This window comes from Salarias fasciatus, chromosome 2, assembly GCF_902148845.1.
Source record: "Salarias fasciatus chromosome 2, fSalaFa1.1, whole genome shotgun sequence".
Lineage (NCBI taxonomy): Eukaryota > Metazoa > Chordata > Actinopteri > Blenniiformes > Blenniidae > Salarias > Salarias fasciatus.
Window position 1 is genome coordinate 14322838 of NC_043746.1, and position 27437 is coordinate 14350274.

A 27437-nucleotide genomic window follows, 5' to 3' on the forward strand; every position below is an offset into this window, starting at 1 on the left:
TATGGGGAGAGCGCAACACAAGATGTTGCTCCACAAACAGTGTTCAACATGCCTCCACATAGAGGAATGCTTATAACTGCACAAACGAAAGCCAAGACAATGACACACAGGCCCGTGTTATGCAACATTATTCTACTGGGACATGACAACTACTTATTTTCCTTTTGATATAATAAAAACCCCAATCTATCTGTTTAACTTCAAACGCTGAACCATCTCATCTAACACGTGCTGATAAGGTCCACAGAATGTGACCACATAAACAGGTTTAGGTCCTCCATAACAGCAACAAAAATCCACATACTCACACAGACACACTTGCACACAAACCTCCAATCCCATAGAGACATTTAAGATCGAACATTCGCCACTCTCTGAACCTGCTGAGTTCAATATTAACTACCCACAGGACATCTCCTCTCTCCGCATGCACCATAACACATCAGATCCAGCCGCTCTACCGTTGCTGCACACAGTACCAAACCAAGTGGGAAGAGGATGTCTGCTGATTCTTAACCCTACAGCACCTCCTCCAGACCTCCTTTCGCTCCCTTTATTTTCCACAGCTGCTGTGCCAATAGGGTTGATCCATTTCATGTTGTCGGTCAAATGAGATGATCTTCTTGGATACAACTCCCTCTGATGTGTGATGGTTGCAAAACACGATTTCTAAGTGAGATAGTGAGCAGGGTTGATTCTCTCTGCGCTGGCTGCTGGTGGCTGGCTATTGCAGGCTGAATAAAAGAAGTCGGGTTTGAAATAAAACTAGAAATAAAGCCAGAGTAAAGTTGCGAGGTCCTCTCATTCCTGAACATCTTTCTGAGTCAATCCCTATGTACACAGCTTTCATGGAGATTGCCACTCTGTGTAGTCTATGCATGAGAAGAGATGTCACTATTTCCTATTGATTCAACAATTTGTCTCTTAATTTAAAGCTAACAGTGATTTGTTCATGTGTTAGTTTTAGTGCTGTCAATTTTAATCGCGATTAATCCATTGAGGTCTGCCAATTGGGTCAAAGAAAAGAACTAGAGGATAATAGTGTTTTTTCCTGACATTGGGACTGATTTATGAGGATTAGATTCTTCATTGCAATTAATCTCAACTTTAAAAAAGTTAATTGTTGACAGTTCTCCATGAATTAATCACGATTAATTGTGATCAATGCGATTAAATTGCGATCAATGCGATTAAAACTGACAGCACTAGTTAGTTTGTGTCGTATTGAATTTGTTTTATTTTATAATGGAAATATAATGCAGACACCTGTAAGTACATGTTTCACCATTGCTCTTGCAGGCATGTCTCCTCTGCAGAGGCCAATTCCCACAGTCCAGCAAAGTGCATTAGGTGGACTCTGAACTGCTCACAGGTGTGAATGTGCATGATTTTCAGATTCTCTGTGTGCCTTGTGATGGACTAGTGACCTTGCCTTCATCTATAGTCAGCTGTAATCAGCTCCTGTGTCATGCGACCCTGTAGAAGATGGATTGTATGCATTTTTTTTTTTTACAACTCTACAGTGTCCATGAGTGCAACACTTTCGAGCTGAAATAAATATTGGTAAAAACATAAAAATATATATAAAACAAGATATGTCCTGTCATCTTTACGGTTTTTCCTATTTTTCGCAATGAATATAAACCAAAGGTGTTTGCCATTGTGAAAGAGCCTCTGTGACTGTTCACAGAAAAGTACGACAATCTACATTTACATCTGAACCGATCCTCTAGTCAAACTGGGGGAAATGAAATTAGTGATATTGAAGCAGCACAAGTGTCACTTTGGTGTATATTGAAGATTGTGCCCAGTGCAGATCTATCCAGAGATATGTAACCTATATACGTATGACATACATATATAGACATGTATGCTCACATTATGTGGATACATTTATAGAAACATTACCATCAAAAACTCTGAACAGTGTGGTCAGAGTTTTACCGCAATGGAATTAGAGCAAATTAAATGATTAGCAGACTGTAGGAAAGTAATTAAACAAAAATAATTACTTAACATGGGAGCAACTTAAGCAGCTTTGCAAATGTCAGCGTTTGTCGACGATTAATTGACTGTGATAGCTGGAATCCTGTTCTATAGGAAAATATGACTCCCTTGACCAGATAGTTTTATATCTGTACTCATAAATACTGTGTAAATTTGAATTGAGCAATAAGAATCTATTGTTTATCGATGAAACACAGACACAGTTCATCTTCTACTAACTGGAAGCTTGATGCAGAAGGTCTCACAGTGAACTTCTTATCTAATCACATCATTGTACTGTATTATACTGCTGACCAATAAGAAGATGGCATATCTACATGCATATCTATTTGTCATAACATTAAAACCATAAGATTTTATGGGGATTTTTTTTTTCTAAAAAGGATTATAGCCATGTTTTTTATGCATGTTATCAAGGACTTATTGCTCCTATTTGAGGAGAACATATATCAACATGTTCCATATCTCCTCCAGATGACGTGGAGAGGTCTGTGGTTTTGATAATGGTTGTTGTGGAGCTGTGAAAACAGAGAGGGACTGCACGAGATGAGCAACTGAGGCAATGAGCAGAACCAAATATCACGATTAGCTGCAGGTGCAGAAGAGCCCACAATACACAATCAGCCAAATCACATCAAAGCTGTCTCTCTGCACCCTGAGTGTCTTTCTGTTTTCTGTATTTTTCTGGTGTGCTTTTTCTGTTAGATTTTTCATTATCAAATCCTTTGTGGACATTTTTTTTGTTTGTCTCTGCTGAGCCCTTGGACACATTGTTGTTCAGCATGAATAAACATGCTTCTCCCCTCTAACTTATTTATTTCATTAAACAGTTTTTACTGTCCCACCCTTCATAGCAGTGCATTTCCAAAATCTCAAATGTAACCAGTTTCTTTTATGCAAGTCAAGAAATAAAAAGTGATAACATCAGATGTCGCCAAGCTCTGCTTCCAAAAATAATCTGTTTTTCCTCATACGCTCCTACTTTTTTTTGTGCTCTCACAGCTGCGTCACAAAATTGCAGACTGTGACATGCAGACTCAACGGTCGGTTGCCTCATAATCAAAGGTAATCATACGCGCACAAACGTGCACACTTACGCACTTGGCACACATTTACATTGACAGGTGTAGACGGCGCAACGGGATCAGATACAAATATTGTCTCATGATGGAATGCATATGTCAGCTGAGGAGGCGCACTGGCGGCGCCGCCGCAACCCTCCATCCTCTCACACACACTTGACATCAGCTGCGCTTTTCCCACTTTGTCTGCAAAAATGACTAATTCATCAGTTACACCTAACGTGAAGCACTCACAAGTCCTCAACACTTTTCTAAATGATAGCACTTTGGCGCACACGCACACACACACTGTGATGAGGTTGAGGATCATTCAGGTTGATGAGTACATTTGCATAACGGCTCGCTCAGCTGCTGCATGCGTGTGTGTGTAGCCTCTGTCATATTGTGTCACTTTACAAATTATAATTTGCTTGATGGAGTATTAAGAAAGCCTGATAAAATGCCTCAAGCCAGATAATCAAATGGTGATTACACGCCACTCTTTAAACCGGAAATCTCTGATGTTTTTAGACAGGTTAGTCATTTCTCTGTCTGTGTATATTGGCACTAAGTCAATCATCCCAACAACTAGTGGACGAGCATCAAGTTTGGACACATGTTCAGGGATTAGCGTAACATCATCTCACGACCTGAAAGTTTAAAATGGCACGTAGGAGCAATATATTGAGTTTGAGTGTGTGTGCACAGCATAAACACAGCGTTGACGCCTGTTTGTAAATGACGAAATAGACTTATCATTGCAGTCTTGACTATAATAAATGAGCTAGACTAAAACTGGCTTAAGTTTACAACTGAAGTGACTGTAGTGTTGAGCACTCTCACTTCTCAGTGAGGATTTCCCTGGTCCCAGTCTGGGTGAAGTTTGCATGGTGACTATAAAGTGTGAATGAAAGTGTGGGGTTGTGTGTGTGTGTGTGTGTCTCTCTTAGTTTGATTTCACTCTTCGTCAGCTGGGAATGACTCCAGAGTACAGTAACCGTGAATTGGATAAAGCAGATAAAGGACCCACGAGAAACCCTGAATTGAACAAAGCAGTCCCAAAAAGAGATGGAATGAATAAACCTCTTAAACATGCAGTTTGCTGCTATTTTAACAAATTAAAATGCTTTTAAAAGAAATCTAAATGAGAGGTGTGTCATTCAAACTAAGTTGTAGGGTGGAGCCAGACTACCTGAGTCTGAAATGCCCTGAAAAGGCAAATACAGGTTTGGTGTAAAGTGCTGTAAAGATGTATTACACAAGAGTGTTTACAGAAATGTAATGAAAATTCCATCCAGTGTATTGCAGCAGCTGCTGTTACCACATCAATAATAAATGAGAACATTTCTCTCAGAGATTATATTAGAAATCAAAACAACAGTAATAGACATCCTAATGTGCCATGTGTTTCGTCTGTCTGCAGGTGTTACTGTGGGTTAATAATGTGCTGGTGCATGCTGTGTGTTAATACCTTGCTGCACGGCATAATCCAGTAGGCGATAGCCAAGAAGGGCAGACCCACGGTGACTCCCAGCACCGTCCAGCACTTCACACCGACAGACTGCTGCCTCAGGCCGGGCAGGTTCTCGTACCAGATCGTGAGCAGCTGCTGCTGGCAGTTGGGATGGGCAACGAACTGAAGGGAAAGAAGAGGTGAAATGAGCGACAAAACCAAAGGAATACGTTGAATTGTCGCAGTGATATCAATTAAAGTTTTCATCTTCTTTTGTTTTTTTATGATCTAGAACTCAAACCTTGGAGGCTTAAGTCAAACAAGATATTCTATTCACAGGACATAAGAAACGCCACGGTTCCACTCATTCATCAAACAGAAGGGCAGAAAGCCATGGCTTCAGGTTCGGCTGTATTAAAATGTGCATCCACCTCAACAACTCCAAATTGAGCTGCCAGGATGTATTTTCAAGATGTGACCTGACCAACCACATTAACCATTATCTATTTTGGCTTTATCCTGTGAAGGATCTTAAGTGGCTGAGGAATGTAAAAAAAAAAACCCAATATTACACCGCGACAGCAGGTTTCAACACCCAGCGCTTATCAGGTGTTTATTTTTGTGAAGTATATGTGAAGTACCAATTATTCTCTGACTGTTTCAAATATATCAATGTGAAATAAAGGCTCACATCTATACTGCTTCCATGAAAATGCTTCATAATTTTAATTTAGATTTCAAAGTATTTCATGCAGCTGAGTGTGGTGGCTATATATAGAGCCAAATTTATTTTGTTTTCATTGAAGTCTGACTCTATTATTCACAACATGTTTGTATTTATGGCTGCCACTTTGCTTCATAGAGAGAAAAAAATGTCAACAAGCAGGTTGGAAAATCAATTCATTGTATAATGTGAAACAGAACCCAAGCAGCAAATATGAAGGACTGAGTGTTCACATTAATTATGGACTTCATTCCAAGAAAAGATGTGATAAATAGAAAGCTGCAATGGTCTGATGAGGAACGAGAGGATGGATGTTTTTCCTCCAGCTGCAGGAAGGATGTGGACAACAGAATAATCAATGCTCAGTCGGTGGTCGACCAGTGTAACAATCTGACACTGTGTTGTGTATTGTTTTTGGTTCATGTCCGAGATCGAACCAAGAGGTTCTCTTCTGGTCAAACCAGCCGTCTTTTGATTTTTGCTTGCCTCTTTGTTTCCATCCATCAGTTCTTTCTCCTCCTCACAAACCAGCCTCCATCATCACATTCAGCATTTATCTGGGCTGCCAGTTGATGTCCTCTGCTTACGTCTGCCAGTGGAAACACTCACACATGAACAGTGTGTGTCGGTGCTATCAGGCAGGTCTACATAGAAAAGAAAACCACACACAACATTGCAACACAAAAGACCGGTTCTCACAGGTGTCCAGTGAGCAGGCGGTCAAACCACTGACCCATGACATGAACCCTCCCCGTGTCCAGCACCACACACAAAACACATAGTCAAGCACCACCTGGTTTCCATGGCAATCCATCCTTCTCTCCTCTTTGTCTCTCGTGTAATTAGCTACCTTGTTTTGGGCACACAATAATGTGCAGGGTGAAAACAAAAGTACGGCTCAAACCGGCTGCTTTGCCACCCAACATGCTCACAGACTCACACTATTACACAAATATGTTTGCAAAAATGCACCTGATAACAAAAACACGAGCGCGCATCAGGGTCAAACAGAAACTCCAGTGAATGAAAGGGTATGGTTAGAGCAACAGAAAGGGGATTTGGTCTGACATTTAGAAAAAGCACTTCCGCTCAGCAGGGATTAGCTCTTACAGAGAGGCCAAGAGTTGTTTACTTGGGTCCCTTTGAGGCCACATGCACGGCATCAAAAAAACAAAAATACACACTCTATGTAAAGGTGTACAAAAGGCTCCTGGAAGTAAACTTTTGCACAAGTCATAGACAAGCAGTTGTCCCCCTGCTATTTGAAGTTTTCACAAGCTACTGTATATATCGAAGATATTTAAAACTATCATGTACGACTCAATGTTACTGTTTAAAAGAGTGAACATCTATTAATAGTGGCAATGTAACCTGAATATAAACAAATACACCTGTGAACCATACGATAAAATACTTGAGTTTCTTAGCGCTGCAGTCTCACGGCACTCTAACAGCAAATAAAAATCATTAAACATTGGCTTAGAGATGAAGATTCAACAACACCAATTAGGGTGATGTATCTTGAATCAGTTTATGTATCTCCTGGTTAAGTTGATGTACAAAACTTTACATAAAATTAAAATGTTGTCTTGCATGAGGAGTTGCCTTTACTTCTGTGTCCACTGTGAACTTGTGAAAAACAAATGACCAAATAAATCATCACTACTGCATCCACTTGCATTCTGGATAAAATACATTTATAGATCGTACGACTGTGGGATGGGCTGTCTGCCCTGCCCTTGTCCCAGTTTTCATTTATTTCACTAGTGAGATGTGACGTGAAACAGTATTGATCCTTTTACAAGGTCGTATGCTTGTCATCCATAATGGGAAGTTTAGCTACAGAAGTTTCAATCAGTCTTGACTTCATGGTTAAGACTTCAAAAGATCGCAAACAAGGTTAAAGCAAAAATACTTCAAATCGTAGCAGTAAGTATTAAGACATGAACTGAACAATGGGAAGAAACATTTCATTAAGATGATAAAAAAATGAACAACAAAAGCAGGATCAACAGATCAGTAAATCCGAGACAACAAAAAAAGCTAAAAACAAATAACACAGATTTAAGTAGAGGTTAAAGCTGATATATATAAACAAAGAGGAGTCACAGCTGATCCCATGTACTTCAGGACACAAGAGAAGCAGAATTATCTTGTGCCTTATCTAAATACAGCAGGTCACCAGCGGCTTCATGAAGTCAACCGGTGAAACAGAACTGAGCCGCTGTTCTAGTGACATGGATGCGCGGCGGAAATGTTTGGTATGAAAGGAGAGTGTGGACATGACACGACATTTAGCTCCTTGGGAATCTGCTCACTATTGTGTATGTGGAGCGTGTGACTCTTGTGCCGTTCTCTGCTGCATTTCTAATGGTTGTTAGCTGCTGTAGCTCGTACACTCTGTGGTTTAGTGACATTTCTGACACTGCTGGAAAAATACTCTCAGGCTGTATGCAGTCAGTCCCTCCACAAACCTGTCTCAGGTTATTATGAAATACCACAGGTTTTAAGCCATAATGTAAGAATTGCTCATTCTCTTCCTGAGATACCCAACATCACTCAGAATCTAACCATCTTAAAGATTTCAATCATGAAGGACATGACGGTGACCAGATGTTCTCCTCGTTTCAGAGACCTGCACTCTTTTCACATTTTTCTAATCAATTCAGAATAAAGTCTGGTTTTCAAGGTTTTTCCTGAAAATATTAAACATATATTGACATTGACTGGCACACAGCACTGAATACTGCAGCGCTTTGGTGCATGAAGTCTGAGTATCATTTCAATCGTTGTGAAGCCAGCTCGCTTTTGAAAATGAAAGTGTGGTCACTCTACCGAACACAAGACAACATGACCAAACTGAGATAAATCAAGACATGAACATTACTATCGGTTCTGAAGTGATGATTTGCTGAGGTCTGAAGCAGAAGCTATGGTGTAGCTCATACTTGTATGTGACTGAAGGCTGCTTGAAGTAATACTTTTTGTGACTCCTTTTCTTGGTACTTTGTACCATGTTGCTGTTTCTGCAATTATTACTCACTACTATCCTCGAGAAAAAGAAAACAAATTGGGGCGGCTTTGGCTTAGGGGAAAAAGCAGGTTGTCACCAAATGCAAGTTTGGCAGCCCAAACCTATTCTCCACCTGTCTCTGTGCCGGAGGGCCTTTCGGCAACACACTGAACCACAAGTTCCTCCCAATGGAGGGCTTCTGTCTTGCATGTCAGATCAGTTGCAATCAGTGTGTGTGTGTGTGTGTGTGTGTGTGTGTGTGTGTGTGTGTGTGTGTGTGTGTGTGTGAGAGAGAAAGAGAAAGAGAATGTGACTAATAGTGTATAGCACTTTCAACTGCTCAAGTGGTGAAACTGTCAGTAAAGTTCACTCATTGCCTGCAGACAGGATTAGAGTGATTAAATCTGAACAATCCATTGTATTTCATACTTATCAATTAAAGATTTACATAAATAGGCACATAATAGATACACAAAGGCTGGCCGCACACATCTCTCTATTTTGTTGGAGTGTATGTACGTACTCTCCTAGCCTGTGTCTGCTCTACTGTTTTGCATAATTCATTGTGTGACTCAAACACTGTTTCCCCTCTCATAATGTTTCTGTTATTGTCTTGAGTTATTGTCATTTTTATGTTTTTATGACATCCCCCGTCTCCATTCAGACGGTTTCTGCCCTCCTACACCTGTGTTTATTACCTGCTACACAGTGTGATGTGGATTTCACAGGCTTGCGTGCCCGATGTCACTCTCCTCTGAATGAGAGAAGACAGTCACTGTGGCATACTGAAGCATGCACGAATAACAACACCACCGGTCCGATAAATGAACAAAGGATTATATTATTCTCGTTTTCTTACCTTCTTCACTTCATACTTGATGGCTAGTTTGACGCGGCTGAGGCAGGGTCGGTTGTAAGGGCTCGGTGGGCACTGATCCACGTCACCGTTCAGTATGGCCTCAACTTCCTCTGTGTCCCGGCAAAGGTCCAGCACGCCCACCACAAAGTCCTTACACTGCATGGACAGCTTACGGTAGTCATTCTGCGTGAAAGGAGGCGGTGGACGATAGACATGGGAAGAAAGGACAAAATGAGAAAGAAGATTTTAGCTGCAAGTCACCTTCAGGTTGTCATGTCAATGTTATACAGTAGACATTCATTCATCTACAATAAGAGTGAGAACAGAAAACTACAGGGTTTATCAGATTGTGACAGTCTCCAGCTGCCCCTTTGTTTTAGTCTTTTGTCTTTTGTGTCCCTTCGTTGGCGCCGCATTTTCCTCTCTTGCTTTACACATCACTTCAGATATTCTCACATCATGCACTTTGGTGCCCTCGCCTCAATCAAACTCCCAACCAGCGCTCTTTGTATTCTGTCTGAGTGCGATCTCATCTTACAAAAGCTGGCGATTGGCTGTCGACTCAGCTGACAACTGTCTGACTGTGTAGAGTGCAGTCGTTCACCTCCACAGTCTTTTGTATGATTTCTAGAAAATCTGTTGAACATTGCTTGAAACCAGCTCTCCAGCCTTTTGGCATAAGACACGCCGACATCACGCAGACATTTATTTATTCCTATTGAGACCATAAAATAGCTCAGGTGCAAGAAATTAAATGTGAGAATTGGCTTCTTCACCTTTTCAATTTACACCTTAACTTAAAAAATATATTTAATTCAAAGTCCATAGAGCAAAAGTTAGTCAAGCCATTCAAAATGATATGCAAAAGAAAATATGGGGATTCACTCTGATTTATTAATTAGTCAATTTTGATCCTTCTGATTTATGCACACATTTGAATTAGCTGAAGAAAAAAGCATAACAAATGCCTGAAAACCCCCCCAAAATTTAGAACATAGGGATTTCAGGTTCAGTGAGAAAAAAACCCCCAAAGAATTATAAATGTACCAGACAGATAGCAGAAAATAAAATAAAGACTCCTTCTTAAATAATGCATCCATCCTTATGTATTTCACCCCAATGCTCAACGCTGACATCACACAGGCTTGATCTCACACCAAGCAGTCACTGTCAGTTAAATGCCAAAAAACTGTCCAGGACAATGCTTTTGACACATGTTGAGATCCAAAGACAATAAAAGGGACAAAACGCTTTCAATCTGAAATCTCTAGTAAATATAGTATGCAATTGCTGAATGGTTACAGTTGGGTTTTAAACTTTTTTTGAATCATTTTATTTTGTTATTCCTTATAAAATAATCAATAATCAATAATACTGGTCAGCCCATAGGCAAGTGAACAACATGAACTGACGACTCCACTTGAATAAGTGGTGAAACGTCTAAGGACCTGATTCCATTTGCTTTGAGATGATCTGAAAATGGATTTACAGTTTTCTTTTTTCTTGTTTATGTTGCTTTCATGGCTTCTTCTGAAAAAAAAAAAAAAAATGCTGGGGAAAGGCATAACTCTAGACCTGTGGTAAACCCCAGATGCTGGCCACACTCTGAACAGCAGTAAAAACTTCACTGCTATATAAATGAATGTATGTACCTCTAATCAGCTAGATCAAGGCTGTAGATGTCAGAAAGTGATCAGAATGAACATTTTATTTCACAAGTGTTTACAAAATGTAGAAAATGTAGGCGTTGAAAAGTAAAACGACCTTCGCTGAAGATCACATTCATCTTACTGGCATGTATACCAAGGTCTAACAATGAGCACAGATGAAAACCACGAACATCTTTCGAAATATCTCATCTTTGCATTAACCTCCCGAGCAGCAGCCACTCAGTGTGTCATGTGCTAGTAGCAGTTCATTACCAGTTGGAGTCTGATATACTGCATATGTTGCATTTAACTTACCGTACACTATTAGCTGATTGGCTTTCTTGAAAAGTAATTGAAGCTCTTGCAATTTCCACAGTTAACTCCTAGCTTTTCACCTTCCTTTGCCCTCCTGCCTCGCTCTGTTCAATGGCACTTGGTTGAGGACAAAGAGGTCAGGGTCCAGTTCCCTGAAGAATGGTTTTCATTACACATTCATCACCATGTTTGTGCAGTGTTCAAGCAAACCAGCACAGTGTGTTGAAGCAAAACCTTTTACATGGGTTGTTCCGCTAAAATAATTATCCCCTAAGCATCATTGTAAAGTGACCCTTTCTAGTCTCAGCTTCTTTTAAGACATTTACCTGCATGAACAATTGGGAGTGTGAGGTTGTACAGTATTAGGGTACATGTTCTGCCGATGATAATTTATATTCCTTCAGCATGTGACCCTTTAAGAAAACATGTTTCCCTATGGAATATATTGGACATTTTTTGCCTTGAATATTAACTAGTGTTTTGTCAAATGGTTGTAGTCTGTTACACCATCCAGCCACAAAATATACTTTTTATCCTCTGGTCCAGAAACGGAGAGGCGTGAGGACCCATGGTCAAATTAAAAAGCTCATTCTCCACATCAAGCAAGAACATCTGTTGGACTTTCAGGCGATGGAGATGAAAAAGTCAGCATTAGGGTTATTTAAGCCTCTGGGTAAAACAAATCAATTGCAATCTTTTTCTGTGTGGTCAATCTTCAAAAAATACTCTCTTCATCAATGATATTTTTATTATGTGACACATAACAGGGACACACACGAGTACACACACACATGCGAGCAAATCCAATCACACTACGAGGTATGAGGATTTCGCTTGGGGAGCTGAGATTAAGGAAAGGGAATGATGCTGTGAGATTGAAATTGGAGACTGAGTGGTGTGAAACAGAGTGAGAATAGTCACAGATGAGTGAACTGCGAGGGACATGAGGCAAACCGAGGGAGAGGAGGAGATGTGAGACGGATGAGAAGAAGAGAAAGATTGCACTTCAGTGAACCTTCACCCTATTTATTTTTCTGCATGTTCTCTTGACTTCTCATCATTAAATCAACTCATGAAATAAATTAGAACTTTAAAATCAAAGTTCAATTTGAGACGCAAATAGGAATATTAAATAGCATTTTTTAACTCCATCTGTGTTTCTGTATGTTCTCAAACTGCATAATGTAATCCTGAGTTACTGCGTGTGATAAATGTCTAATTTCATATAGAGCCAGTGAGCCAAAAAGTGGTGCTTGCTTGCACATGTTCAAATTGGATTGTTTTTCATATTAATAGAAACATATTCTACGCCCTTCAGTCTCTTTCCACATACGACATGCAAAAACCTGTCATCCTGACATATTGTATACTAATCCTACTAGAACATTTAACTTTGAACTGTTACAATAACTGTATTCTGAAAAACATTTCCACATATTCATCTGGAGTAACTACAGCAGAAAGCTTTAATTGAAACTGCACCATCATTTCTGATGGCACTAATGTATCTCGGTGGAATCAAGGTTTACAGGAGCCTTGAAACAGTGTTGGTGTTCTTTAAGGATAGTTTTAGGAAGAAGGTTGGATGTTTTCCAATGGATGGACATAAAAAGTTTGTCAAATTGTTCTGAAAGGTTTCCCTAATCCTTCATATTAAAATAGTCTTTTTTATCGAAATTTTGAATTAATGTAAGCCAGTATATGAATGAAGATGCTGAGTGGGATGGGTTCACATTTATTGAACCTTTGAAATAGGATAAATGTTGTCAGGATCAGTTGTTGGGTCAACTACGTAAATACGTGACGTGAAAGTAACAGCTGTGGTTCAGATCAGGCCCAACAGCAACAAATACCCTGAACTGTGACTGTGTGACTGTGTGACTGTGTAAGTGAAGAAGAGTCCACAGTATCATCTGCTGTTGCATCCTGACTCATCCCAGCTTCTATATTAAAAGCTATCCTGTGCATGCGACTGCTCTGGAGGAGCACAAAACAAACTGGATATTCACTATACACAACCGCAAGCATCAAACGCGGTTCCTGACATCGTTTCACGGAAAAGCCGAGTAGTAAGTAAAGTAAAAGGTACACACTGCAGCAAGCAGTGTCTTAAAATGCAGCAATACACTTACAGGTACTTGATACTACTAATGCAGTAGCAATCTCACTGACAACTCAAATCTGACTGACAAGTCTTCTTACATCTTATATTAAAGGCACTTCTGACAATAAGTACCTGAAACATTTAGTAATTTTCGGTAGTTAAGGTTTAAGTAAATAAAAAGGTTCCTTCAATGTAGCCTGTGTTTCCACGCCATATTAAAGGCGTAGAGCAGGGGTCGGCAACTGGCGGCCCATGGGCCAACTCCGGCCCGCCGAACCATCCAATTCGGCCCACGACTGGATTCCAAAGCACGCACGCCACCCCCGGGCCCGCGACCGGATGTACGACACCCGTCCAAACGGCATCTTCAAGTGCCCCCCCAAAAAAAAAAAAGTGGCCCGATGCCAAATCTAGTTGCCGACCCCTGGTATAGAGTATTATGCCATCTGACTGATAAGGTTTGAAAAAATAATGAATATAAGTAGGTTTTTAATCTTGGAGGGAAAAAAGAACAAATACTGATAAGACCAAAGTCATATAACAATGACAGAATGTAGGTGAAGAGGCCGCATTTGTCTTTTCACAGACTGTCAACAGAAAGGAGGTTTAACTTGTGCTGTTATTAATGGTACTATATTGCTTTTAAAACATGTTGAATCAGACAGGAGAGGTAATGAAACACGAGTTCCTGCAGTCTAGATGAGGCTTAAGTGGTTAAAGTGGCGGACTTGGGATCAGAAGTTTGCACATTTGATCCCCACAGCAAAAAGGCCACCACTGTAGGTGCCCAAGCAAGACCTTTGACCCCCCTGAAGCATTGTAACGTGGCTGCACCACCGACTGGTCAAAAACAAATTTTCCCATGGGATTAATAAAGTATGAATTGAGTTTTAATATCGATGTGGACGCGTGCTTTTAAACACATTTCCTTTATGAACAGTCTGGGAGCTGGTTAGAAAAACGCAACTTTCACCTGAGCTGTTTTTAGTCAAACCTGGAGACCATATCGGCTCCAGGTTTACACTGTAATTCTGCTTCGCTCTCATACGAAGACATATTTCACAGATTTAGACAGAAAAAAGTGATGTAGAGCAGTCAAGTGTAAATTGCAGAGAGACATAACAGCCACCTCTCGCCATATACTGCTGTTCTGGGATGATTTGGGTCTTTTTAGGGTGATGGAATTGAAGAAATGACACTCTGAAATGAGTTCATTTTGACTGTCATGATTAATCTTTTAAATAATTCTTTTAAATTGTCAAGCATTGATGAGAAAATGTGTACATTTCAGATTGACTGCTTGAATGTCAACCTGTTAAGTTTGAAGTCACAGAGAGGAATATTTAGCCAGCAATACTTTCAAAAAGCCTCCAGGAAAATATGGCCTACATGCAATTCTTTCTTCTGGTGCCACTAACTTACACTTGTTTTCAGCAGAAATTATCATTATAGTTCCAGACTGCACTTGTTGACTTTTTTAGGTACCTGCTTGGCTCACACTAAGGTTCCATATTTATATGACATTTCTTTGCCTGGAGCAAGATCGCTTAACTTTTATGTCTCAATATAAAACTTGATTGACTGTTGGCAGACTGTCAAAACATTATTACATATTTTAGATAAACAAGAAGATGATCTAAGGAAGGACAGAGATACAAATAAGAAGAGAAGACTCGGGGGTGATAATGAGATGGTAATGAGACAGATGAGCTCTAACACAACTCTGGTCCCTCAGGTGAGCCCTCCTCATTAACTTGTCTGAAGACAGGGAACAGAATGACAAGCACAACGAGTGAATATCAAACACAGGGCTGGCTGGAAAAGCGGAAGGAACACAGGCATAAGGGCAGGCGGAAATTAAAAGAGTGCTAGGAGACAAAAAAAAAAAGAAAGAAAAAGCAAAACAACACGAGTGAATGAAGGCAAACAAATATAAAGAGAGATGGGAACTGTAACACGATAAGATTATTCTTATCTGCTTGGTCCAATTATAGGAGTTTGCTTTTCAATTTAATGAGCTCAACTGTAAATATGATTAGGTGTATACTAAAACGGCAAACATTATCTGGACTAATGCAGGATATTGCAGGCTGCTTGATGTTTCAGCTTGAAACTGAACCTGTTTACAACCTGTACTCTCAATGAGACAAAGTGAAAGAAAATCAATGGGGAAAAAAATCACTCCGGAAAAACTCATTAATAAACTATTTGATTGACGTGCCAGTAAACACGCTAAAACTAAGGGACAGTTTTTCCGACTTGAGGTCACAGAAGGAAATTGTATTGAGCAAGTGAAATTTAAAAGTAACTTTTCGTTCTTGTCGCTATTTTAACCTTGAACATAAGTTGACTCGAAAGGATGGTGTGTTTACAGCTGGGTATTAGTGAGCCGGACCGAGCCAATCCTTATTCCCTCTCTGCCCCAGGCATTAGAGTATTTGAAAAATACTGTATAATCACTCAAATAAATTTTACGTCCTATAACAAGGAAAATGGATTACTTTCAGTTTGAGCTCATATACAAGTATTTGCATTGTTTTATATCATATATTGCAGTATTGTAAATCAAACTGAGGTTGTCTAAATTAGACAGGGAGGTGTTAAATAGCTCCATAATGAAACACTGGCATTGTAGAGGTGGGGCCTTGATTTCCAAAGAGCTGAGAAAAACTAATCTAAGAGAGAATTGAACAGGTTAAATATGTTCAGATGCTTATTCATGAGTCTGTCATTTGCCAGAGAGTGTGATGGCCTTAATATCCCGAGCCAAATGATTTACGACAGATTTACTTGCTGGCACCGTCTGAGGGAATTACTTTCCTTTCCACCTCAAGCTGCTACTTGGAAATCGCACACGTGCCCCTCAGAGTGTAACATGTTGTACCTCGAGCCCAAAGCAATCAGCCTGAAGCAGGACAGATACCAGCAAAGAGTTAGGTTTAATTCCTGATAACCCAAGTTACTTATCATCAGTTAATTTACCAAACATTACAACACACTAATGCGTGACATTTTTGAAGAATTTTTAAAATCATGCATCGGAAAGCCTCCTACCGTTAGCCATCAGACCTCCGCCATTAAAACCTTCATCTATTTTTAACCTTAATCCTTAAACTGGAGTAGGTCTTTACTCTTCAACACTTTGTGGTACATTCACAACATTTTTTTCTGAAATGATTACTCACCAAGAGACCACTACAAACCCACAAACATATTCCTATATGTTATTATTTTGCTCTGCCAGCACAATATCGGTATTGAGAAGCATTCCAGCAGCTGCAGATGAATGAATGAATGCAATCATTCCTCTCGGTTAAAGTTCACAAAATTCGTTTCTACTTCCTCTCAAACAATACAGGGTTCCTGCTTTGCAATTCTTATTTCAACAGAACTTGATAAGCGATCCCATTTGTAACCAGCGCCAAAGGAAGAGTAATAAAGTGCCAGCAGAGCACTGGGAAATCCATTAAAGATGAAAGTCAAGTGACTTGGTTGAATTGTTGCCAGAAAAATGGATAAAACACTGGCAGAGGCCGAGCTACTGATTTTTTTTTCTATTTCTATCTATTTTTTTTCTATCTTTCTATTGTACATAAACTCCAAAAAAGTAAAGCTGTAAAAAGTCCTGCACATAGCAATGCCAGAACAATCAATAGGATCAGATTATAGATTAACAATGGATTTATTTTCAAGTTGGATGTCTACGTATCTGTAAAGATCTGTAGCCAGAAAATCAGGTATTAAACCTTTGATTCTGATCCTTTGTTTAACCTGTCTGCTTTGACTCTCTGTTCCTGAGGCTGCTGGCCATGGAAAAAGAACAGATGATGTTTGCAAACGTGTGAAAACTTAGCAAAAACCGCTGTGCTCATTGGATATCACTGAAGAAACTGTAAAATGGAATAACTTGAGAACAACAAAGAGGAAACGATATCTCCCCCTGTTAAAAGATTCATCCAACGTGTCAAAGTAAGAACATGTGCTGTTTTAATTCATCTTAAAATATATTGTGTAGCCTGCCTTGTTCAGGGACTTACAGTGATGTAAAAGTGTGATCATTCTGCCATCCACAAAGAATTTTTAATTGAATTGATGGTTACTGGATAAAGATGTAAGACTAATATTTCCCTTGTGTTAGTCATGCTTAAGGCCGAGTGTGGACACTGCAGAGGCCCAAGGGAAGAGTTTTCGCGTGTGTATGTGCGTGCGTGTGTGCGTGTGTTGGCAGGGGGAACTCAGAGTGGCAGTTGCATGCAATGAAGAGCACACAAACCACCAAATCAGCCCAGCATTAAAGGTTTGGTATTGACAGTTTCTTCTTCTTCTTACTGTAGTACATTTCATTATAACCTTAAAATTCCAATTGAATTATCATCCATGACTAGAGAAAGACTGAAAGAGCTACAAAGAAACAAGCAGCTATGAGTATGGATCCCGGAGATAAAATTACAATTAAAAACTGATGAATAAATGCTAATGTGATTGTATGAACATACAGAAATCTGTTGACTGATTCACCTACCAAAATCAGGTTTGATCAAATGGGATTAATGGATACACCATTTGTCCCACCACTTGGCAAATACAAACAAAAAAGCAAATAAAAACACAGAATTCTCTCACCTTAAACTCGGTCTCAATGTTGGCCAGTCGAGCCAGTTCATTGCTCAGCTCGAGGGCGGTCAGCACAGGATCTTCACTGCTGAGGGACAGGTAAGCCGCACTGGCCAGACCTTTGTATGCATTCATCCTGGAACGCGAGTGGCTGAAGGAATCCTTCTTCTGTTTCTCCACACACTCTGAACATTTACAGAAATAGTCGTGGGGCCTCTCTATGCGGGCCCCCTTCGACAAAAGGATGTGGACAATCTCGTACTCCTGGCAGTGAGCGGCCAGAATGACGGGCGTGACGTCATGAGAAAACCGAGTTCCATCTTCGTCATAGGCATAAAAGTCATCGTCACGCATTTCCTGCTCCAGAGGGCTCAGGGCCAACCGAAGGCCCCCACCGAAAGCGGGATGGCCGAGAATGGCTTCGACGATTCTAACGTAACCTTTGGAGATAGCCAATAGCAGCCCGTCCCCGATCCGAGCTAAACCATCCTTCTTCAGCAGCAGCTCAGTCACCTCCAGGTGCTCGTTGCCCACCGCCAGCTGCAAAGCATTCTGGCCCATGTAGTCCACACAGTTGAAGTTCAGGGTTTTGGACTCCTCCAGCATTTTGCGAACCACAGGAATGTTTCCGTATTCGGCAGCATCCAGAAACCGCTCCTCCTCTGCAGTGAGGGGCGAACCGCGCTCGTTGAACATATAGGCTGGGCCCCGCACCGCCTGGCGACGCCCCTTCTCCCTCAGCGTGGTGTGCCGCCGATGCATGGCTTCCACCCTGGAGACAGCAGAGAGATGGAGAAACAGTGAAATGAGGCGAAAGAACAATTGATTGTCATAATAGAGGTGAGAGGACATGTAAGAGCACTGAGGTGATAGAGAGCGAGGGGCACTAAAGTAGACAGCATGAAAGGAAATTGTACAGGCGAGAGGAAAAGACAGCATCATTAGTTTCATCTAACTTCCTATGGTGTATTAAGGTAAACATAGTCATTAGTGTCTCCTCCTGTACACGTCCGCCGTGGACACGGCTGACTCAAACACAATCAGCAGTGCTTAACACAGGCTTCTCCCCTGACCTCATAGAAAGCATTAGCAAGACATCAGTGATGTATCTGCTCCTGGCTCGATCAATGAACTGCAGTCAGGGTCAAAGCTCGCCGAATGGCCATCTCAGGTCAATAGCTGTGATTGGCAAGACGGGGATGAGGCTGTCAGTTTAATTGGCTCAGGCATGACAGACACCCAGAATACAGGAGAGGTCATCCTAAATGACTCTTTGACCATTGCTGACTGTGCCTTTACCTGTCATCACTTGTCAACGACAGGTGTAAACATGCACCTTGAGTTCTAAGCAGTACCTTCATTTGTAGCACAGATTAAAATTTGACACACTGTCACTTGCACAAAACATCATCCTCTTAATTCAATTGCATTTTAGGAATACGAAAATTTACCAAACTATGATCTCTGACTGTTGTGCGCTTTAACAGTGAAAGAAACCCTTGAAGCTCACCACAAACAGACTGGAAAGCTTTGAAATGAAAATCAGGAAATGGAAATTAGGAGTGGCCTTGGCGAAAAAGTCATTGACCAGCACAGATTGATTTTCCACGTTGAACTAACCAATTCAGACTTGCGATTTCATTTAGAAAAGGCTAATATGATAGTATGTCACTCAGCACCTAATTAGAACAGTCCTGCTTGAGTGAGCCAAAGGAAATCGCATAGACTAGTGAACTTAAAAGAAATCAACACCATTACTGGTCCTGTCCATATCCCCAAAAAATTGTACATCATTTTATTGGAATGTGTTGATATTCTTTTAACATGCGCATTTGTGTGCATATGCAGATGTATGTGTGTGCAGACAGACCGTCGAATGAAAAGTTAAAACGAAAGGCAGAAATACATCCCCATCAAAATATGTGGAACAGAGAGGATGAAAAGAAAACACCAAGACAAATGTGGACGTGTGCGGCGAATAGAAATTTGTGAAAAAGAGATACTTTTGATTCAAGGTTGAGAAAGCTCAGTAAGATTTGATTTTTCTATTTATACAATCAGCCGTGCACACCTTGAGTGCCAATCAATTTGGAGGTAACACACACACACACACCCACACCCACACACCCCCACACACACACACACACACACACACACACAGAAAGGTGAATCCATTATACGTTATTTGTAAAATGTAATGCATACCAAGCATACCCTACAGCATTCCCTATGAAGCTTATTATTGTGTTTACTCAGAAGAAAGTTGTTTTGTTAGGCCACAGTTTGTGTGGCCCAGTGGTTTATATTGTAGATTGTATCTAAAACCTCCCATAGCCTCCTACTTCTGAGTGCACACAACCACTCCATTCACCTATCTCTGATAAGATTTTGTGCAACTGGGGAGTTTGTGCCACTTCCTGCTGACTATAGATGCTTGAGACAGACCACCAGCCCATCACAGGGCAAATGCAGAAAGACAAACAACCACAAACATGGAAACCAGAACACCTGGATAAAACTGCCACACATTAAGACTTGGCCACAAAGAACCCCAGGCCTGCTTCAAACTGAGGTCACTCTTGCTATGAGGCCAAAGTGAGAGTCACACACAGCATGTGGTCACACCATCACTTTCACACACACATTGGTTAGCATTAGAGGGAATTCCTCTTAAATGAATGAACAATCTGGCTGCCAGGCCATTTAGATAACCTTGTATAGTCAGGTAATGAATCGCCATTTTCCATCCCTCTCTATCTGCCACCCCATCCATCTCTGACTGTTTGTGATTCAAATCTTAAATACAATTTACCTGCATCATTTCTGTGCAGAATTAAAGTCACACGGACAAGCAGAAACAGACACAATGGAGACGAATTGATAGAAAAGAACAATATGTTGGGCAGATCATAAATAAAATAGAGGACAGTTATGAATGTGCAGTCATTTGTCCACTGTTTGTCTGAGGCATCTTTTAATAGTTAAACATGAATGAAGAACTCGCCACATTGCAGTCGTGTGACTAAGCTGGATTTATATTCAAACACACATCATGTAAATGACTTCCAGTCTTTTGTATTGAAGCCTTTCAATTATACACACAACCAATATTTTCAGATTTATAATTATTATGGTTTTCTTTACATTGATCTGACATATGCAAATCTATTTCCCACATCCTCAGCGTCGATTGCTTGTGACCGAGTCATAATTTATTTGTTGTGTTAGCACATTTTCCAACTTATTAATTTTTCTTTTGATTCTTGTGCTAAATGGTTGTTTGGGATGTCTTCAGTTCATCTATGTGCCAAAACCTATTTATCCACAATGTTCTGTACAATGTGTTTACACCACTTCTAGTTCAAGTTGCAAATTATGAGAACAGGCCAGGAAAACCAGTCTATTAGTTGAAATGCACTCTTTATGTCAAATAAAAAAAAGTACAAAAATGAAAACATCAGTACCTCAGGAACTCCCGTGTGCCCATGTGCTAAACTTTATTGTTGTGTACCGTCTTAACTGCCCATTTGTTTGTTACTACTCTCCTTTATCTAATACTGAGCTGAGCAGGCACCGGAGTGTATTGTCACTCTGTTTGGAAGGAGTGTAGACTCAGTCTCACAGAATGGAAAATCAATGGGTTTTTTATTCATAGTGAAATTGGCAGTGGTGTTAACCTTTTCGCACCAAATAATTTAGTGTAACGGACTTCTCATTAGATTATTGTTTCTCAACACAGCATTTGAGCTTCGACTGAGTTAACTACATTCATGTTTCGGTCAGAGCTTGCTACAGATCAGAGTGGCTGTCCAATCCCATAGCTCCTTCTCCTATTAACAACAGAAACTGTCAGAAGACTGAAGAGTACATTCATGTATCATTACTGAATGTGATTCCAACAGACCACTGCAGTACATATTCTAAAATCTTCCTCAACTTAGCTAAAGTTCTCACTCTGACAGTTTAGAAACTTAATTGGCTCTGGTATAAAGTTGTACAGTTCAATCTGAATCAAAGTTTCAGTAATTAAGTGCATTTGGAAAGCCGAAGTGATGAAACCTCACACTTCGATGTTATATAAGCATTATAATTAGTTATGTATTTTTAAATTGAAAAAAAAACAGAACTATGTTCACTGTTGTCTGCTTGAAGTGGCACTCATGTGAATGTTACTTTAAAAAGTTATGATGCAAAAAAACACAAATCAATATTTAATTCCTAATTTTGTTGACTTTACTGCAAAAAGACAAGCAAATAGTGATCAGACACCTTTTATAAAAGGTATGATTATTCTATCAGTGGTAAAAATGTGATGAAGAAAACATTGCTTTCCTAAAAATCCCACAAAATAGCTGTCACCATGAGTTTTACAGCCGTTAATCAAGTCTTATTTGCACACAATGTCCTCCTTTTCAGAGATGAACTTTCGGAGGTTGGGCCATCAAGTCACTTGTAATCAGTGCCAAGCAATCAATTACGTTGGGTCATTTACCGGTGAACAAGAGACAGGAAGGAGAGGAAAAGAAGATGACCCAGGTCTGAAATCAAATAATGAGAATGGAGAGTGAGGAATATGTCTCTGCTCAGCAGGAATATGTGTAAAATCATCAAATGAGTGACAACTTTATCAGTACGAAGACACAAGCTGAATATTTGAGAAGGGCTGAATCCTCAGCTCTCCCTCTGTCTTCATCAAATGCACACACAGACATCCTTTCAAGCAGTAAATTGGCAATTTTTAAGATCAAAGGTGAGTTGCTCACCATAATTTAGTGGTAATGAGAAACAGACATGTCCCCTTCTCTTCTGCACCCACTTTCACACAAGACACGCACACACACACACATATGGGAGTCCAATATTGAGCCAAGTCAGGGAGCAGTGAGAGCATACATGCTTCTCCTCCATGCGAGGCCTTTCAAGATGAACACTGGGGTATCAAAGAAGCAGACCAGGGAAGATCAAAGACCCAGGACAGAGGTCTGGCAGTCTCAGTGCCTGATAGTCATAGCTAAGCTGGCACTGCTGCATGCACATCTATTACATGTCAGCGTATGTGTGCCACTTTGTCTCTGTAGATAGTTTCTACATGAAATCACTTCACTGGATTGTGACTATGGCTTTGAAAGCTTTCATCTCAACATTATGCAAATATATTTAGATGGATATTTTTGAAAGTATTGGAATAATATATTATAGGGGACCATATAGGGGACCATTATATTGTACACACACACACACTCACACACACACAAACACATACGTCACACATACATCATACATCACATAAATCATCTTGCCCTCTCACTCACTCACACACTCAAACACACATCTGAGCTTATGCATTTATTGTGCAATAGAGTCAACCAAGATAGTTTTTCTCAAGAAAGAAGTTAAAAAAGATACATTTAAAGTCATGTGTTCTCTCAAAAACACCCAGAGGGGACTCATCACTTTCCAATCTCAAGCTTCAGAAATTGGAGAAATCTGAGAGGAAACACAGCACAGCAGAGGTTAAGGTAAAAGCAGAATAAATCACAACCCATGTAACCTTTAACTCAAAAGTGTGCAGTTCAGTCACCTTGTTGTAATCCAGAACAAATGTAATCCATAATAACAGGCATTACAAAGCACATAACCATGAACCGTGGCCCACAGGATAGGTGCAGCTAGAAAATCCCGGCTGCTTTACTCGACACTTCACAAAAGTGACCTCTACTTGTTGACATTTCTGGCGGATTATGTGCTCTTTAATAAATTCCCCTCCCTCAAAATAGGTTTGCTATTTCCAAACTCACACGCAGCACTCCCTTCGTCTAACTACAAAGTTCACAACTGAGCACCAAAACCTGACCCAGGCCGTCAAACGGTTCACCGGACAGGAGGAACTGAATTGTGGGTATAACAATATATAGAGGGACTCACGTTTGCCGGGATTCCGAGTTGAACTCGGTGTCTATGTGCTCTGCGGAGAAGTGGTTCCCGTGGTCCGAGAGCTCCGGGCCCCGGTGGAGTCTCTGTCCGCGGTGCTGAAAGCGCTCGGCGGTCGCCGCTCCGCGTCCTCTCCACTTGGGGAACGGGTCATCGTGGTGGTCGCGCGCCACATCGAACCGCACATCCGACCGCGAATACAGCGGGGAGCCGGGGTCCACCGCGCGCTGGGGGAACTTTGTCGGCGTGAAGTGCGTGGAGACCTCCGGTTCCCGCTCCTGCGGAGAGGCGTGGAGACACTCCTGAGAGGCGAGGTAAGGCGGGTCCGTGTCCCCCAGGAGAGGAGAGGCGGAGGAGAAGAGGTTCAGGGGCCGCGGAGAGGACGGCGATCCTCGGGGAAGACTGACAGAGAGCGGCGGGGAGGGAGACTCGGAGAGATGCGCTCTCTCGCCGCTGTCGCTGTCCTCTGCCTCGTCACACATTTGGAGAGCTTCTGTGCAACATTTACTTTTAAAAAATGAAAAAGAAGAAGAAGAGTGCCTGTGTGACAGGCATTTAACCGCGTTGGCCAAAGTTTCGATAGGACAAGTTTCTTCTGAGCGGCGCAGCAGCGAATGTGCCGAACCTCCACCTTGGCACGGGAGCGCGCCCGCCAATTAGAGCGCACCCGGAGTGCGCGCGCAGGAAGCCAACCCTTTACAAAATGGAAAGGGAGGTGTGTCACCGGCTCCAAATGAATTAACTCACACTGACCAGCGGACACTGTCACACTTCACTGTTAGAAACGAAGGAAAGAAAAGCAGTTGTGCATTTTGAAAATGGCTTTCATCCTCATGAGATAATTAAGACATTAAACATCCCCACCTTTTGCTGGCCAGTTGCTGGCATATATGGGTTCAGCTCCAGACAACAACAGTGTGAATCCTGCAGCACTTTGGTGCCTTTAGACTTAGGGATTATTACAAAACTTTATGGAAAACCCTAACTCACCCTCAGGCAACGCTGACACTACTGAAGCAGCGGCCTGGGGTGAGTGGCTGAAAGGCATTGTGGGACATGTTCTTTGGAGGGGGTTCTTGGTTCAAAAGCGATCGTGTTATTGTTCATAAATTGTTGTTGTTTTGTGTCATAATCACTCATGTTATTCAGTGTTTGTGTTACTTTGGCCGGGTTCTGTGATTTATGTTACACCGGGAGTGATTATGGCACTGCGGCTGCATAAGATGCTGAGTTTATGATATATTGAAGTTCCTGATATAGAGTTGGACTTGTGAAATTTAAAGCTACCCATTTATTTCACCTGCACTGATGCTACAGTATGTCTCGTGCAATATATCGTTGAAAGTCAGGCTGCATATGTTTTTCATCCATACGATAAGATGTTGATAATGATTAGTACAATCCACGGCAATAGAAACTCTTCCAGTTCCAGTAAGACAGCTCTTAATTTTAAATCTAGGAGGTCTCAATAGGTCATCTGTAGCTGTTGTTACACTTGTGCCTTCACTTCGCTATTTTAATTCTTATTTTAATCAGTCACTAATAAACTTACAACAAATTTACAAATGCAAAATGTGTTTTAACTACATAAGTTGCACACTCCAGTAATTTCTTTTCATCTGGATTTCTTTTGAAGATAATCATTTTAATAATAATAATAATAATAAAAAAGTACCCAGTCCAGTACCCAGGACCCTCAAATCGTTCTTGCTGCTACATCCTCCTGAATCTCTCTGGTGATCTTCATTATAATCCCAATCCACACTGGTTTAAACAAATCTGGACGTTTCTGATGTAAAATATGAAGCAGATGAAGGACATCCAGAGCTTGGCTAAATGTCACTCCATTTGTGTCTTGTGCCTCTGTCATGTCTGCTAATTGGACGCAGAGACCCATTAGTTATGATGAGAGACTTCCTCCACCCCCACACAGACATTAACCAGTCCTGACCAAGAACTTTGATCCACTCCTGTTTATGCACCCAGCACGTTCACAGACAGCAGTTGTAATTGGTGGTCATATTTCTAACCTTATTATCAAAGTGTGGAGATTTTCTTTTATACATATATAAGTTTTGTTGAATGACAATGTTATATAACAAATATTTTTGTCACGTTTCAAGATCAAGTGAAGATTAAACAGATAGCATGTTTGATTTTCTACATTAACCACACCCATTTCAAATTTCTGACCAACAACAAAAAAAAAAAAAGAAAATTATTGCCAGAGCATGTGTCAAGAACAAGCTGCTTGAACTTCCAAATCAGGACTGGTTAACCAAAGGCATCTTTCTTCTCTCACAGCCAAAGAAGAGAAAATACATGTCTCTGTTCTTGCAGAGTATGTATAGATTTTAAATTGGATTTAGCTATCCTTTGATCATCATATGAACCTAAATTAATCTTTTCACTGGTTCATCCAACATTTGGCTTAACCAAATGATTATCTTTCACACTTTAAGATGTAAAAAGGTACCTAGCCTATACATGATTAAATATCAGCTTCTAATATTAAATTGGAGCAGTTGTGAATCATTCTTATGTCATATTTTCAACTTGTTTCCACAATGCAGTGATTGAACTAAAATTGAAAATCCAGTGAAGCGGCCATGCAGGATTAATTACACACATGGAAATGAATATTTTAATGACACTGAATTGCTACCAGGCTCACTTTATGGTGCTGGGTTCACTTTTGGAAACCTCCCTGAACACCAATTTGTGCTTTCATACCAAGTTGACTACACCTCGAAATGGAAGAAAATTTTACCGGGTGGCACATTAGCATTGCTGGAGCTCCACTCTAATCTCCAGCCTAACCGATAATTTGAAAATGAATGAGAAATGGGTGAAACAGCGTAACACTGCACATGAAATCCTGAGTGGCACTGAGTGGCTGTGCATCTCAGCATGTGTAGGGGTCTGTCATGATACCTCCTCTGCCATATGGCTTTGCATAGAAAAGCTTTTTCTGCCTATATGCATGTGATTTCAAAGCCACACTAAGCTACTTAAAGTATGATTTATCCAGAGTAATTTGTTTTCACTACCACCCAAGCTTCTTCTGTTTGTCAAGTCCTCGAGAATCACAATCAGAGAAGTGCATGTTATACGTTGTGAGAAGACATAAAAATGGAGGTCATTATTTGTTCTCTCTTTGTCCAATGAACACTATTATTCCCTTTCCTCAATGCATATAATCCACTACATCATTATTTCATTCATTCACAAATTTTACAGGGGCAGAGGACGTCTTCAATGAGCCAATGTTTCAAGCTAGTTCTCAAAGATGAAACATGAAAAGGCAAATAGGCTCACAGAAAAAAAAAACATAAAAAACAAAAGTCTTGTATTCAGGACAGAAAAATACATGCAAAACACGTTAGGCAGGTTAGATTAGTTTTAAGATGCTGGTATAATGAAAACAAAAACACCTTGTTTGACTGTTCAAGTGGCTAAATCAGATTTCTCTAATGTAGCGTCTCTGCACAGGTTGGAAATATTCAGACCTCAGTACAATCACTTTGTCTCAGGGGGGTGATTTTTCTATTGTCTGTCACAGGAAAAACTCCTGCTGTGAAATCACTGATGAGACTGTTCAGTAAAGCCACGTGCCTGTGCAGGAGAACTCCTATATTCTGTGTGAAATTATGATTTCAAAGCAAATCCAGCACATGATTAATATGGAGGGATTTGTCACATATTAA

General features: G+C 40.6%; 1 protein-coding gene across 1 annotated transcript in view; it reads right to left on the minus strand.

Annotated features, from left to right (window-relative positions):
- The window catches only part of trpc7b (transient receptor potential cation channel, subfamily C, member 7b), a 53541-nt gene extending 29329 nt beyond the window's left edge, over positions 1–24212 (minus strand). Inside the window, exons 1-4 of the mRNA XM_030115070.1 lie at positions 23725–24212; positions 17809–18571; positions 9118–9300; positions 4540–4704 (exon numbers count right to left, since the gene is read on the minus strand). Of these exons, the coding sequence (XP_029970930.1) occupies positions 4540–4704; positions 9118–9300; positions 17809–18571; positions 23725–24212 (1599 nt within the window). The remainder of the gene's footprint in view (positions 1–4539; positions 4705–9117; positions 9301–17808; positions 18572–23724) is intronic.
- Between the last annotated feature and the right edge of the window lie 3225 nt (positions 24213–27437).